The following is a 15,430-nucleotide window of genomic DNA, read 5'->3' as shown; positions in this document are numbered from 1 at the left end:
ACTTTACCCAAATCTGAACCCAAAGATGCTGTTGAGGATCTTAAATTCTTGAATTGCTCCTCATGAAAATATATTGCTAGAGTACACTTTTTTATCAAAATTGATCTGAAAAGTGATATAAGCAGAAAGAAGTTTCTTGTTTAAAAATAAAATTTCATCTGCTCAGAGACCTGAACTCACATAGGATGCTGAAGAAAAGCATTAAAAAGAAAGCAGCCAAGGAGAAATGAAGGGATGTATTTCATAAAGTATGAGGTCACCCTGCTGTCTCAGCAATCTTGTCTGTCTCTTTTTATCACTGTACTTAGGTATTACTTTTCCACACATTTTATGTCTGGAAGGCTAGGATTAATACTTGCTGAGGGGTATAGAGTCCACCAAACATTCAGAATGCCCAGCTGCACAGTAGTCTGCAGCTGAGATTTGTACTTTTATAAAATTTAGGCTACCTGGCTTCTTAAAGGGCAAGGAATACACATGAGAATTTTAAACCCTGCATCTAATGTCTCTCCCTCACGTGAATTTCAAAACAGCTGGCTTTTATACATCAATTCATTTTTGTATATTGAGATGGAGAATTACATCCAACAAATACGGAATTACTACATTATTAGACATAAGACCAAACCCTGGCATTTCTGTAGTGCTCTAAATTTTACCTCACTCTAGAGCTGAGAAACATGGAAACGCTAGTACTGGTACATCAAAGCATTGGAAAAATTTAATCAACGGCACCTTCAAGCTATTATGCATATCAAGTGGCAAGATAAAATCATGAATAACAAAGTTCTGCAAAGTGGTTGCACAAACACTGTTGAAGCAATCTTATAAAAGCGTATTTCTGCTGGACTGGACATGTCCTTTGCATGGAGGACACCAAGCTCCCAAAGGAAAGAACGTGTAGTAAACTTTTAATGTGTGAAAGATCAAGAGAACGACTGAGGCAGAGCAAAAAGATGCCCTGGAAAAAAAAGAAAAATTAACCTCACCCATTGTGACACAGGCAGCAACACATGTGGCAAACAAAACATGTTGGAGAGACCCATTAACATCTGCTGCAGAAAGCTTGGAAGAAAGACATGCAAGCCAAGAGAAGAACAGGGTAACTGGCAAGCAGAGAGAGTGTGAGAGTGGGAGCACGTGCAGGGAAACTGCAGAAACAGCCAGGAAAAACGATCCCAACGTACGGAAGTTGATGTCACACAAACTCGTGCTTCTTTCGTCTTCAGAACAACAGGCACCAACCGATGATGACAAATTCATATTTGGACCTTCATGCCAACCCTTAATCTGTGGTGCAGCGGCTAATGTTATTCTTGGAGCTAGACAGACTCTTGCCTAAACAGCAGTAACCTAAAAGAGCGTGTTCACTTCAGCTCCATTAAAAAATGTGGGTGGGGTGAAATACATGGGAAAGAAGCAATCATGAAAGCGATCCATAAGGACGTTCATTTCATGCTTCTAAAAGGGTTTGGCAATAAGCAATTGGGGATTTTTTTATTAGGGGAAGGTCCTTGTACTTAAAAAAGTGAGAGAGACCATTTATTACAGGAGAATTGAGAGAAAAAGGGTTCCAAGGCATCCATATTTATAAAAGAAATCATCTAATTTTTGTATTTTCTCCTTTACCCCTGGCAATGTCTGCTCCCATTCTTTGTTACTGAGTTTAGGAGACTCTTACTTTCACAGGAGACATGAAAGAAGGACATTAAGTTCACGTCACATCTGTGAACATGTTGCCATGTCAACAGGCAGTACTTTGTGGCTTAATTATTGATTGACTCATGTTCCTTTAGGACATAACACAAGCAATAACAGCACACCGAGCTGCTTTTCTAACTTAGATACCTCTTTATGCCATATAAGAGGTGTGGCAATTCCAACCTAGGCATGGGTAAGGTCTATATTGGAGCTTTAGCATAAAAGACCCTACCACAGCCACCTTGCATGAAGAATATGGTGGTCTCAAACATACATAATTATATTAATCACATCAATAAAGAACTGGGACTTGAGCCTTTGTCCTTTGGATAAAAAATCCTTAGCATGCACAACTGCAGCTAAAGAAGAGCTTTTTTAGGTAATGCATGGATTAGTTCCTACAATCACTCAGTCATTCAACAAGCCAGCTATAGCAACCAGAACAAGTTATTTCCAGGCATAAACTGTGAAGTAAGAGAAGGTAAAAATTACAGTGCATTATGTAATCCATGGCAGCTATTCATGCACACATTGTTTTCCTGTGGTGGGTACAAGGTTGATTAGCCCATTCTCATTGACCATCAAACTACCTAAGGTTACCTTATGTTTACCAAGATGTAAAAGCACATACCCTAATTATTAACCACGAAGTATCAAATACTACAAAACTACCACCCTAACTTGCCTCACAGGAATTTGTTCCTACAGCTACATTCCAGCTAGGAGTCTATATGCACAAAGCAAGGGACTATAAACAGGCAGAGAGGAGCACTGAGTAGTTCCAAGAACTCTCAGCAAAGTTTGAAGGAGATAAGCTGAATGGGGAGAGAGATGAGATATTTTTAAGTTGAAGTATCTCAATCTGCTCCATTTCACAGCTGGGTAAATCAGTATTATCTCTGCTGGAGTCTTACGAAGTCTCCTTTGCAAGAGTAAATTCAGATCTTGTATTGGAAGTGTAGTCAGGCAGGATTCCCAGGAACTCAAAAACAAAGTAGAAGGGTAAGGTCTTGGTTTTTTGAAAAGGGTATTTAAACTAGAGAAAAGACATGTAGAAATGCAAGACACATTTCCAATCCAAAAAGAGAAATTTTTTTTACCGTATAGGTAGTTCCTTTGAAAATTTCATCTGCCACTTACAATTTTAAGCTTAGTATCCTGGGAAGTGGATGCACAGAAAGAGGTGGGCAGCATCTTGGAACATCCTTTTGATGTGTGTGGTCATGTTCACATCTTGCTAAGCTTAATATTTCAAACCCAAGTTGTAGACACAGTGGTGGTCACACTCAATTTGTCACTGCTGTACCATTATATATATGCTGTGGGCCAAAATAAGTGCTCCTTTCTGCTTAGTTCTTTTTCTGTAATATATAGAAACAATTTAGAAATGGGTTTTATTTAGAAAGTTGTATTTGAACTAAGCAACTTTTAATTAGCAATGTTGCACTATTTTTTAAGGGTGTTTTTTTATACATCATTGAGAACTCTTGTATGCTCTTCAAAGTAATTTCCATATAAAATTTTATTTCTTACAGATGCATAAGTTATGCTAAAAGATAGGCTTTTACAACAAACTTTAAATTTATTTTCTAATTACACTGTACATTTATTTAGAGATGCATTTCAGATTTGTTGACCTGGCAATATTTGCTTTTCAGCACTTCACTGTTTTTTGGAATTTGCTGTTGTTTCCTGTGAAACAGGAACATCTCCCAATCAGAAATCCCATCTCATGACTAAGAAAACACATTCACTCATCAGATCTACTGATTTTCCTCGGTGGCTTGGATCAAGTCTGTCCAGGCCTCAGAACCTCCTCTGTGTAATCAGGAAAACAACACTTGCCTTCTGCTTTTGTTCCACAGTGTCTAGAAGGGCGCTGGGACAGTCTCAAAAATTACCATGTTCAGTGTACTGGGATTACAAACTGTGTTACAGTTTCTTAGTGCAATAAATGAATAATAATGAGCCTGTTCTAGTTTCAGAAGAATACATCCATCCAAGCCATTTATGTAAATAAGTTAACTTGATACACAGAAGTGCTGCAGCCTTACAAATTCTACTTCCCCCCGTCTGTAAAAATGACACTTCTAGCTCCTCACTGCTCTTGCTTAGAGCTACTTTTCAATTTAATGAGCAAACTTTCCTCTTGCCCCCTCACTCCCCTCTCTTTAAGCATTAATCTCTTGGGTAAAACATTGTCAAATGACTCTTAAAAATCTAAAAATATAATGTCCATGCTACAGCCTATCTTGGCAGTGTTATCTTCAAAGAGTTCCAGAAGGCTAGTGAAGCATGACTTTTTTTTTTTCCTAAACCATGTGTATACAACTAATCAGGCTGAAGGATGCTTTTACAAGATACTCCTTCCCCTAATCTGTTAAAATTCTTTCAAATGTCATTCCTACAGATGAAATTAGCCTAACTGGTCTAATTCCACGTGGTAAGATTTTTATTAAAGAAAGCTCAAAGTGAAAGAAAATAATGATAGAGAAGAGCATATAATTTGTGAGGGCTTGACATACACTGCTCGTGGAGCTGTAATCATCAGAAAAGTCCTCATTTGCCTCAGAAAGTGTTACCTGCGTTATCATGCCATGATGACTCAAACTTTCTTTTGTCTTTTTAAACACTGGAGCTACAATGACTCCTGGCCACCTATAAAGGAGCCCTCTGCCTGCCTGGGCAGAGAGGAGCCCACAAGGAGTCTCAATTGTTTTATGCAACCTGAAGAAGGCAATATTCCAGAGTACTCTTTTTCGCTACATTAGTTACAGAGATAGCCATCAGAAAGGAAAAGGGCCATGGACCTGTTCCCCACAGAACTAAGCACTACAGTCAGCAGCTTAAATCCAAAATGCCTTCTGCTTCCTCTGGATTGATACACCACTGACATTATCCAAATCAAATTAAAATCCTTGAGGAGCATATATCCATACACCTTAATGAAAAGTACCATTCATTCATACCTTCTTGTTATGCCACCTTTTCTCTGCATTTTATACAGTCCACTGTATGATGCAGTATTCCATCCGCCAGCCACTGAATGACAAACTAAAAATTTGTGTTCCTGCAATTCCAGTTTCACTATTGCCACTCACTTTAATGAGTGAGTTCTCCACAAGAAGAATCTCTCAGCTGGCTCTAGACAGAGACTCTGTAGCTGGCATGGCCTTCCTAATGAATGACAGCATAGCCTGACGTGTTCACTCCTTAACAGAGGTACAAGAGGAAACAAGATGAACCAGAAGTGAAACAGAACCATATCATTTTCAGCAGTATGATTAGATTGCTTATTTCTTTACAGCTGGACATGTATCCTGCTTATCTACTCACTGTGCTGAGCCAAAATGCCAAAAGCATAAAACATAGCTGTATGAGGTCACCGTGGCATTAGTCAATTTTTTTACTAAAGAAAAAGAAAGACATGCTGTTCATTCTATTGAATTTATATACTGACACATGATAAAAATCCAACCTCGACCAAAGATTCCTGCAGGAGACTCTTCAGTGGCTAAACAGAAATGTACAGCTGGCACATATCACATGATTTTTTCCCCTAGTGGTTAGAGCTGTGATTACTCTTAAATGCATTTTGCAAAGATTCTAGAATGCAAGTAATTTACAAGCTTTGCTTATCAAATACTATAGCTAAAGTTTATTATAAAGTTAAAATACAGTAATTACAACATGACAAGGCTAACTGATTCCCAACAGAACCACCCCTGTACTTTCTATTCTTCTGATAAGTACAACTCTTCCTTTTTCTGAAGCAGTTCTAAACAAATTATGGATAAATGTTGCTTCTCCCATATGTAGTATGCAATAGCATCTGAGTGACTACGATTGAGTGAAATCATCACAGCTGGAGAACAGGAAATAACCTGAGGGTGAAGGGAGTCAGAAAAAAATCTGTTCCAGGGTCCAGAAGGTCTCCTTGGCTGCTGGGGTCTGCAGTGGCAGTGTACGAATGAATGAAACACAAGAGTGAGCATAAAAGGCAACACCCTTGAAGTTGAACAATACAAGCCAATGAAACTTCTGGCCTTAGGTTTTACGTATCTACATGGTTTTTACCTCAAAAAAGTAATTTAGTCATACTTAAGAGTTCAAAGAACCCGAAAAATAAAGAATACTTTATCCAGGATTGTATTTACTATTGTGTAATTTGAATCTCTAAATGACTGAGAAAAGTTCCAAGTGATTACTGATGAAACTTTTTGTGAGTATAGCTCCTCACATTTCTTCCTCAGCCAAATGTAAAAGTGGACCGTGAAGTTTGGTTATTTATTTGATATTGAGTGTTATGTTAAGCACTCCACTAGGCCCAGCTATTCTCTCAAATACTTTTAAATGGGCTTTCTTTGGTTTATCAAGTTACTGATTTAGCAGTTAACTTTTTTTACTTGTGCACGTCTGTAGGTGAATGACTATGTTATATCAACAGCTGTAACTGTTGCCTGTGGGTATTTTCTTGGACAAAATGGATGACTCCGCCTCTTCTCACATGAATTCAAGGTGTGGTCACCTACTTCAGTGTGTCTCTGTCTGGAATAGCAACCTCGCATGACATGCACCATGAAAGAACAATTTGTATAATGCTTTTAGCTCTTTCTGTCCATTCTTTAACATTCCAAATATTCACAATGTCCAGCTACTTCTGACTAAGAAAGTCAGGAAGTGGTAATTTTTCAGGAATACAATTCACTCACGGTTTTGCTCAGGAAAAGATTCCTCCTTCAGCATTGTTCTTCCTACTCAGTCATGTAGACTGAAGTTGGCACACCAGAAGTGTTTGGCTTCTTTTCCAGCTGCCCTAGAAAAGGTATGGAGATGTCATCCTCCTCACAATGAATGACAAATTGGAATTATCACAGTAGGATGACCCAATATACAGATCCTGGTAGTATGATCCAATATACTGAACCAAATACCTTAAGGTGATCGATAATAAAAAAAAGCCTGGTTTTGTTTGCTTGGTTGGTTTCTTTTTTCCTTTTTTTTTACTTTTCCAAAAATCCATTCTAAAAGGCAACAGTGAGCTACAGGAAAACGAAAGCAAATATAATACAATTTTTCTGGAAACCTTTAAAGAAGCAGTTTCCAAAACTGGTCTGGAACTCTGAATGTCCTCTCCAAATCACTGCTGGCTAACGAAACTTGTGGAAGTAGATTCCATTGCCTTGCCTTCACTCTGTCTCTTTTTATTGATCAGGCTCCTTTGAAAAATAGAAAGAACACACCTGGAGATTACAACTTGGCTACACCTCAGGCAGGGCACTCTAGTGAGGGGATTGTGGTTGCTAGCACACACCTCTCCATTTTAATATATGCATGTTTCAAAATAAACAGAAATGCTCCTAACATACTTGCATTCCCAAATATTCACATTGACTTTGGCGTACCAGCACCAGCATTCAACAAAACACTGGGGGGGAAAAAAATGCAAGCATCTCAAACATCCCGTTTTGATTTACTTTCTTGTGGACTAACATCCATAGGTGGTCCCAGTGCTGAATTGAGACTCTCTGTTGTAGAGGCTGGCTCATAACTCCAGGGTTTAACATAACACTACACCATGAAGGAAACTCTAGTGCACATTCCAGCCCTTTCACTAAATAGCATGGAAACTGTATACACTCATTCCAGGTATAAAATTAATCTCTTCCTAGTGCTCACTGGCCTATTAGCTTGGCAGCCTTTCAGCACTATGCTTTTACAGCATCGACACATTTCAAAGAAAGCAATGTGTCTTTAAATTCCTGTTTATAGAATTCAAGATTCTTTGATTCTGTTTCAAAATCATGATGATCATGACATAAAACAGGGGAGCTGTGTGTAAAATGAGTTGTCTGTAAGATCTGTATTATTCACATGCATTTTAAACCTGAATTTAAAAAGATTCATTTACTTGAAGCAGCTTAGTGAACTTCAGTATTTTGGTAAGCATATGCTACACATTTACAAAAGATCCATTTAAGAGACTTTCTGTTTGTATTTCCCACATTTTTATTGCAAGACCAAATAACGAGTAGCAGTAATAAGTTCACGTGTAGCATTAAATCAATATGATTTTTTCCCCCAAAGCTGCTTCCTTTCTGAATAGTTACAACAACATATGGCATTAAATAATTTCAATACAGACATTATACTTATCAAAAACCTCGTATTATGTCCTCAGATGGCCTGCTGTAATATGCTTCATTTACTTAATTATTCAAACGTTTTTGTCTGATTAGTAAGTTTTTATTTATATAAACAGTTCTTTATGTGATCAACTGTAGAGAGTTAGTTGACATTAGTTACTGTTTCCACTAAGACTCAATGAGATTGCAAGGGGGATAAAGTGATTAAAGGGTTCAAGTTCTATACATCATATACGCATCTAATTATATTTGCTTGTTGCTATATGAAATCATATACAGTGATAATAATAGAACTGTAAAGTTGTAACCAGATCTATTCAAACTGATCGTCCAGAACTGTGTAACAACCTTTTAGCCTGGGTAAAAAGATATTCATTATTTTGGCAAAAAGGTGCAAAGATATTTTTCCCTGTGTTTTATGTATACAATCTGCACAAATATAGTTTGTGCATGTCACACAATGAATACACAATAGTCTCTTTTTTATACAGAGTAATTCATAGGATCCATACCTTTGAGTCACTATTTTTAAATGAGTGTATCTTCTTGGGAAGATACATCGAATTCAGACAACTAATCAATTTTCTGAAACAGGTGGATCTTAGCTGTGGAAGCTTTTAAAAAAAGAGAAGGAAAAGGTTAATTCTCTTGTCACTTGCCCAAGTTTTACACTGATGTAGCTTTGCACATTGCTGTGGGATCACTTCCCCTATTCACCGTGTTAGAAGTCCAATTCAGACTTTCCATCGAGCTCTTGGCATGCTGGCTGACAGCAAATGCCACCTCTTGACTTCTTGGAGCAGTCAAGGACTGTGCTCCTCACCGTGTCCGAGCAGCGGCCTCCTCCAAGCCGGGAGCGCTGTCTCCACGTGCGGAGCGGCTCCCAAAGCCTGGCGGGGCACCCCGAGCCGAGCCGAGCCGAGCCCAGCCCCAGCCCCAGCCCCAGCCCCTGCCCCTGCCTCTGCCCCTGCCCCAGCCCCAGCTCCAGCCCCTGCCCCAGCCCCAGCGCCAGCCCCTGCCCCAGCGCCAGCCCCAGCCCCTGCCCCAGCGCCAGCCCCTGCCCCTGCCTCTGCCCCAGCCCCAGCGCCAGCCCCTGCCCCAGCCCGAGCGCCAGCCCCAGCCCCAGCCCCTGCCTCAGCCCCAGCCCCAGCCCCAGCCCCAGCCCCTGCCCCAGCCCCTGCCCCTGCCCCTCATGCGGGGCGCGGGCGGCACCGAGGGACGGGGCGGACGCGGGGCGCTGCAAAGCGCGCTCAGGTGCGGCGGAGCGGGGTCACAGCCGGCAGGTGACAGCCCACCTGGGACAGCCCACCTGTCACCTGCCCCCGGCCCGGGGCAGCGAGTGTTAAATAGCGAGGGGGCAGAGCCACCCACCCCGGGGCACAGGGGGTGCCGTCGCCGGTGCCGGTCGCCTCAGGACTGGCCCCAGCGTCAAGGGCCTTGTGGTGCCGTCGGACATGGAACCTGTGAGTACCTTCCCGGCGGGCGGCTTCGAGCACTCGGGGTTACGTGGTGTTGCGATGGGGGGAAGCCCCGCTGCAGCCTCCGGGCTGGAAGGGCGCCTTGAGCTGGCCGTGCGGCGGGGCCGCCCCGGGCCGCGGCCTCGCCGCTCCCCGCCGGCCGCACGTGGCTGCGCCGCGACGCCGAGGAGGCTCCGTGGGGCGGCGGGGACGGAGCGGCCCCGGCCCCGGGAGGGCCGCGGGGAGTGGCGCCTCACGGGGAGCCGCCGCTGCCCGAGCCCCAGGAAGGACGGGACGGCTTTTGGCCTTAACTTTTTGACTTGGTTTTGTGCGTATGTGTTTTTTCTTTTTATCATAACTGCCGGAGGGCCCGATATTTTGCCCTTTCTATTAGCAAGCTTGGGCGTTGCGCGTTTGGGTGATGGTTAATTGCTACCTTGTAAAGCCTTTGATAGCAGTCGGGGAAGTGTTTTTGTGGTCAGAAGAACCTATTGAAATATACATGTATGTTTACAAGATCACCGAGAAATTGACAGCAGTTATCACAATGCCATCCGGTGCCTCCTGGAAGACCCTCTGGTTTCATTTTACTCATTCTCCTCTTTAGGGTAAATGCTCAGATTTAGCTTTGATGCTTGAGTTTCCAATGAGTTACACAGACAGTGTGTTTTTGTGTTACGAATTAACGTTTTAAGGTAGATTTCCTCCTCCATTCAAACATACCATCTTGTGTTTTGGTAGTGCCTTTTGTTTTTCAACTACCAGGATGCTGGAACATGGTTGAGCTCTTGAGAACAAGCATTCTGCTAACGCTTATTACTTACAGGTGAATGTGATTTTTCCCCATGTATAAAAATTTCTACAAACCAAAAAGGCAGCTCTAAACAATGTGCAAAAATTCTTTAATCCCTTTTTTTCCTTTACATCCTAATGCAGTTGCTCTTAGAATGTTCTATGTGATTCTTCTTGTGGCCAAACTGAGGGTAACGTGTTACCTTCAGAAAATTGTCTGCAAAATAGATTGTCTTAATTATTTCATTTCATGTGTGCTTCAGTTGGATACTTCTTCAGTTGCTGTTATGTTTGCTTTGAAGGACATTTTTAAAATAGTGAGTGGTTTTTTTAGTCTTTCAGGGATGCTGGATGCTTCTATTAACAAAAAAAAAGGAAAAAAAACCCCACTCCTCCAACTCCTTTATGGTCTCATGTGAATAAAGGAGTGGGTAAAAGATACTTAATCAGCTGTTTGTGTGTATAATGGCTGTCCTTGTTCTAGTTTTTTTCATCCTGTATTATTTTTAAATCATTGTAATTAGATAAAGAGTGCTGGTATTAATTCCTAGCAAACAAAAAATACAAACGTGCACAGGCTTTAATGATTTTATGTAACATAGCAGTCTGACAGTCACATGTGCGAACTTACAGCTGGACAAGAACCTATGAGAGGTAAATCACAAAACTCCATTGTTAAAAGTCAGGATGCCAAAGATAGCTTTGGAAGCCTTCAGTGAAGGGAATTCTTAGGTGGGAAAGAAGACTGGATGTAAGTTTTGAGCGTTTTGTGAATGTGCCTGTCTTGCTAACGTGGAAAGTTTTGTTTGAGGGAAGGCAAAACAAAAAGGCTGCAAAACCAGGTTCTCAAGTTAGAAATGGTGTTTGCCTGGACACTCTAGAGTCTGTTACCTTCTATATGATGGAACTCATTTCATCTTTCCAGGCACATGGTTGGCTCATCTCACATAAAAGGATAAGGCTGACTTACTGGGGATCTTTAGTTTATCTTTTGCTCTCTGTAATGGGATAATCAGGTAGTCATACTGTAAGACATAAAACTGAATTGTGATGCACACACGTGCAAGTCCTTCGGCATTTCTTAATGGGAAGTTTCAACTTTGCAACCTGTTTTGTCGGGGGAGTTTGAATATGTATTTTAGTGTTACTTTTCACTTAAGCAGAAAACTACAGTGGAACTCATAGAACCATGTTCATTGGCAATATGATAGGATTCAAAGGGCAGAGCCTGTTGAAGGAACATCACACATTGGATTTTCATCTCACTGGCCTTATTGGTAACAAAAACCAGACTATTAAAAGGATAACTGGGCAGAGAACAGACTTCTGCTTTGTGAATGGATTTTGTAGCTGTTTGCTGACAACTTGTTTGAGAAAACTATTCTTGAGCTCTTTACGCTTTTGTATTGGTCCCTATCTGCTCTTGGCTTTCCTAAGTATGTTTCTTGTTCTCTGTTCCCCAGGGAAGGGGGTAACTTGCAGGAGGGATTTTATTTTTCTTCTTCTACACCATCTTAATGTTTTGAATATGTTGTGTAAAGGCATTCATTCTCCTCGCTGTTCTGATACCTGTTGTTACACTGGCCACTTCCTTCAGCTAATAGAAGTATTTTGATTAAAATTTATGTTCAGTCCTTGCATACCCTGCAGTCCAGAGCTTCTGCAGTCTCTACTCCTTTATAAATGTTTATGACTTAACCCTTGATGTACCATTGTGGTAAGGAAGCATTCATTTCCCATACAGGGAAGAGAGGGAGGAAGCTGCACTGATGATTCAGAGGTGTGAAGCACTGGGAGGAGCTGCACATGAAAACCCTGGTGTCTTACAAACAAGTTTTTCTAAGATCACAGAGGGAACTGGGCCAGGGGCTTGGATGCATATGTTCAGCTTACATCTAACAAATAGTTTTTGTGCAAAGCCCTCAATTACATTTGCATTTCTTTCATTCTAGTCCAGAAGAGTGTCTTGTCACTCAGAATATTGATTCTCACAGTTGGACTTCTATTCATCTTAGTATGCATATAATTTTATATATATATACTTCTGTGCCTATTTTCTAAGTACAAGCATATTTGTAAATAAAGCAGATGTATCACTATTTTGGTATAGACTATTTAGTAGCTGGTGATGTAGTTCAGGGTTTTTTTCTGTCCCATATTGCTTCATACTTCCAAAGTCAGTTCTTACACCATGACTGGAAACAAATGCTGCTTCCTAGTGAAAAGTAATGTATGATACATGAAGTGTCAGGCAATTCATCAGGAGTAAGGAGGAGATGGCCCTAAGACAAACAGTTTGCTCTTTAGAATATAATGGTTACTTAACCCTTTAACTCGTTGAGCATGTGTATGAAGAGATAACTGGAGGAAAAAAATCCTTCTCAAGAAGAAATAGTAGTTCTGTCTTGAAATGTTTGTAAATGAGAACAAGCCCTCAGCCCATCACTGCTAGTTTTTATGAGCAATTCATTTAAATGATAGAAACTGCATCTGACTTTGTTTCTTGTGAAATTTGGGTAGTTATTTCAAGTGTTTTTAACGTTATTAGTGGCATGTTCCCCAAATGAAAAATAGTTGCAGGCATGTTAATGTCTTTCTGCCCAAGTCCAACCCTGATCATTGTATGTTCGTTTTCAACAAGAGCTGCAATAACTGTATTACTTCATATGATTTCTTCCACAGATGGAGACTTAGTGTGTTCTTTAAACTGTTTAAAGAAATACTGGTGTTCAACTTGAATCCTAACCTACTGCAAAGGAAACTGGAAGTAGTTTTAGGAAGTGCAATATTCATAAGTACATTTGTTGATAGTGCAAGCCTTGCGTTATTTTTTACTGCTTTACTTTTTTATGAAAAGCCACATACAAACTAGCAATTTGAACGCATTTTGCCCAGGAGAAACAAATGAAATTGCTTAGATATCTGCCTTCAAATCCACAAAATAAACCCGGTGAAGAATAGGGGCCAGTCTTGCTCTTAAGAGCTGTGATCATTTGCTTTCTGTTTATAGCCAGGGATGCTTTTACCTGGGATAGTGGACAAAGAATCTCTGATACAATTCACATCTACTGTTGTTATTTTTTTTAAGTAGAATTGACTTTGCCTTTTCATGTGAAGTGGCATGCATTGATATTTGCTGATGGCTTTTTAGCTGCTGTTTACCTGCTGGTAGGTCAGTATGTTGTGCTTCTAGGAATCAGTATGTTTATTTTGTTGCATTTTTTTCCTTTGGTACGATATTTACAGAGGAAAAGTATTTTTAACAATGTTATTCTTTGCATGGCTTCTGTTTTTATTTTAAAGTAGCTGGTTTAGACCCAGACTGAACAAAGTACTTAAGCACATGTGCAACTTTAAGCCCAGGGACTATTCACAGAAGTTGCATGCAAATTTATGTCCCTGGAGCCAGATCAGACCCAGAGAAAGAGTTGTAGAGTTTGTCATACGGCTTTTGGATTAGAAATCCTGTTGATTTAAGGCCTGAATAGTCTGTTTGGCTGAAGGGCACTTAATGGGCATTCTGATTCCAAGAGGGTAAAGCAGTGTCCTGGGCCTGAAGACATGAACATTAAACTGTTTAGAAATTTTTACGGTGTCGTTTTAGGTAACCATGTGGGACCACAGCATGGTATAAAAGAAGGAATGTTGTCTGATACTAACCCTTAACTTCTAATTCCTGTCTTCAAGGAAATACGAGGACTGATTTGCTAATTGTCACTGATAGCCTTCTGTCTGTGCTTTAGTTAGAGTTTCTGGAAGAGTGTGTTGTATTTTTTCTCTCCTTCTACCAAAAAAAAAAAAAAGGCAATTACTTAAAAAAGGTTAAGCACAAACCCCTCAGTTACTCCTGAAGGGGTTAATACAGCAAACCTCTTGGAGACATCTGGCAGAAGCTGTGGGTGTTGGGTGTGGCAGATCCCAGGGCCGTACCAGTCTCTACAAGGGAGCTGTCATCCTCCTTGATTTATCCTTCCCTAATGTCACGGGGTATGGATGTTGAAACCGTGGCTAGAATGTGAAATACGAAAAACATGAAGATTATGATTTAGTGTCTGGGGAGGCTCATTGTTGGCCTCTGTTCACAAGTTGTAAGCATTGGAGGTAGCTTGACACAGGTTACAAAATCTGGTATGTAGCAGAAAAAAAAGGCAAGAATATTTTGGCGTTTGGAACTCATACATGTGTTAGTGCACAAAAATGAGTGACGGCAACAATTAAATCAAAGACTGTGCTGATGATATATTACATTGGAAGCACATTGAAGGTGCTTGTAAATAACATTTAAATAAATGTACTTCCTGGTCCTTCACTTGCAAATAAATATAACAGGTAAAGTAGATGAAAAAAATAGGGAATTAACTGTCTTCAGTAATGACAGTTTTGATAAAAAACTAATAAATTAACAGTGTTCAAATACAATAACTTTGTGTTCATGGTTTGGCATCTTTTTGAATCTGACATCGATAAGAAGCTAAGTTTTAGTATAAGTTTACATGCAGTTTTTTGATAATGAAATTGATTTTATTCTTTACTTTCTTCTATCCTGACACAGTTAAATATTCTATAATTACAGTAGTTGGATCAAAATGAGTACCGTGGATTTTAGTCAAAGTATCCCCATGTAATAAATGTTAACTAACTGAAATGAGTTCATTGCATAAAATTGTTTTTCTTGTTTCACTTTTCTTAAAGCATAATGATGAATAGGACTTTGCTTTCATGATGGTAAAATACAGATGTCGTAGTCATAGAAGCTGTTAGTACTTAAGTATCAACTTACAAATATCAACTAATCATGTCTAGTATGTAAAACATTTTCTGATACAGCATGATGTAGATAAAGTCTCATGGGTAAAGTTCTATTCTTTTGGACATATATATATGTTATTTGGTTGGATGATAATTCTATTATTGTCAATAAAAGTGGTGTGTTTTGAATTAAACTGCTCTCTACAATTCAGCTTCTAAACCAGCACTTTCTTCAAAAATACTTAAGAGCTTAATATATATGCTTGAATAAGCTGTAATTTAGCCAGTTGATGCAGAAATTCATCATAAATAAGTTCCAGATTGGGAAATGCATTTTGTTGGTTTCAGGTATGAATGACCAAAGGAATAAAGGGTATTTGTGCTGAGGAACAAAAGCAGGGCTAAATTTCTGTTGAGGAAAAAATGAAATTAGGTTTTAAAAATACTGCATGTAACATATAAAACAATATGTTGTTTGAAGCCATATTCATATGAGGTTTTTTCCTGTTTGGTTTTTTTTTTTTTTGTCATCTGATTTGTTGAGTTTGCAGTTATTTTAAAGGATAGAAGTAGTGTTGTGCTGTT

General features: G+C 39.8%; 1 protein-coding gene across 1 annotated transcript in view; it reads left to right on the top strand.

Annotated features, from left to right (window-relative positions):
• Nucleotides 1–9,141: 9,141 nt before the first annotated feature.
• Nucleotides 9,142–15,430, top strand: part of BNC1 (basonuclin 1) — a 74,570-nt gene continuing 68,281 nt past the window's right edge. Inside the window, exon 1 of the mRNA XM_042039323.1 lies at nt 9,142–9,310. Coding sequence (XP_041895257.1) covers nt 9,302–9,310 — 9 coding nt within the window. The 5' untranslated portion in view covers nt 9,142–9,301. The remainder of the gene's footprint in view (nt 9,311–15,430) is intronic.

This window comes from Corvus kubaryi, unplaced genomic scaffold (assembly GCF_017639235.1).
Source record: "Corvus kubaryi isolate FWS band 111438036 unplaced genomic scaffold, C.kubaryi_AGA036_p1.0 37394, whole genome shotgun sequence".
NCBI classification, from domain to species: Eukaryota; Metazoa; Chordata; class Aves; order Passeriformes; family Corvidae; genus Corvus; species Corvus kubaryi.
Note: the sequence above shows the minus strand (reverse complement) of the source record. Positions and strands in the feature narration are given on the sequence as shown.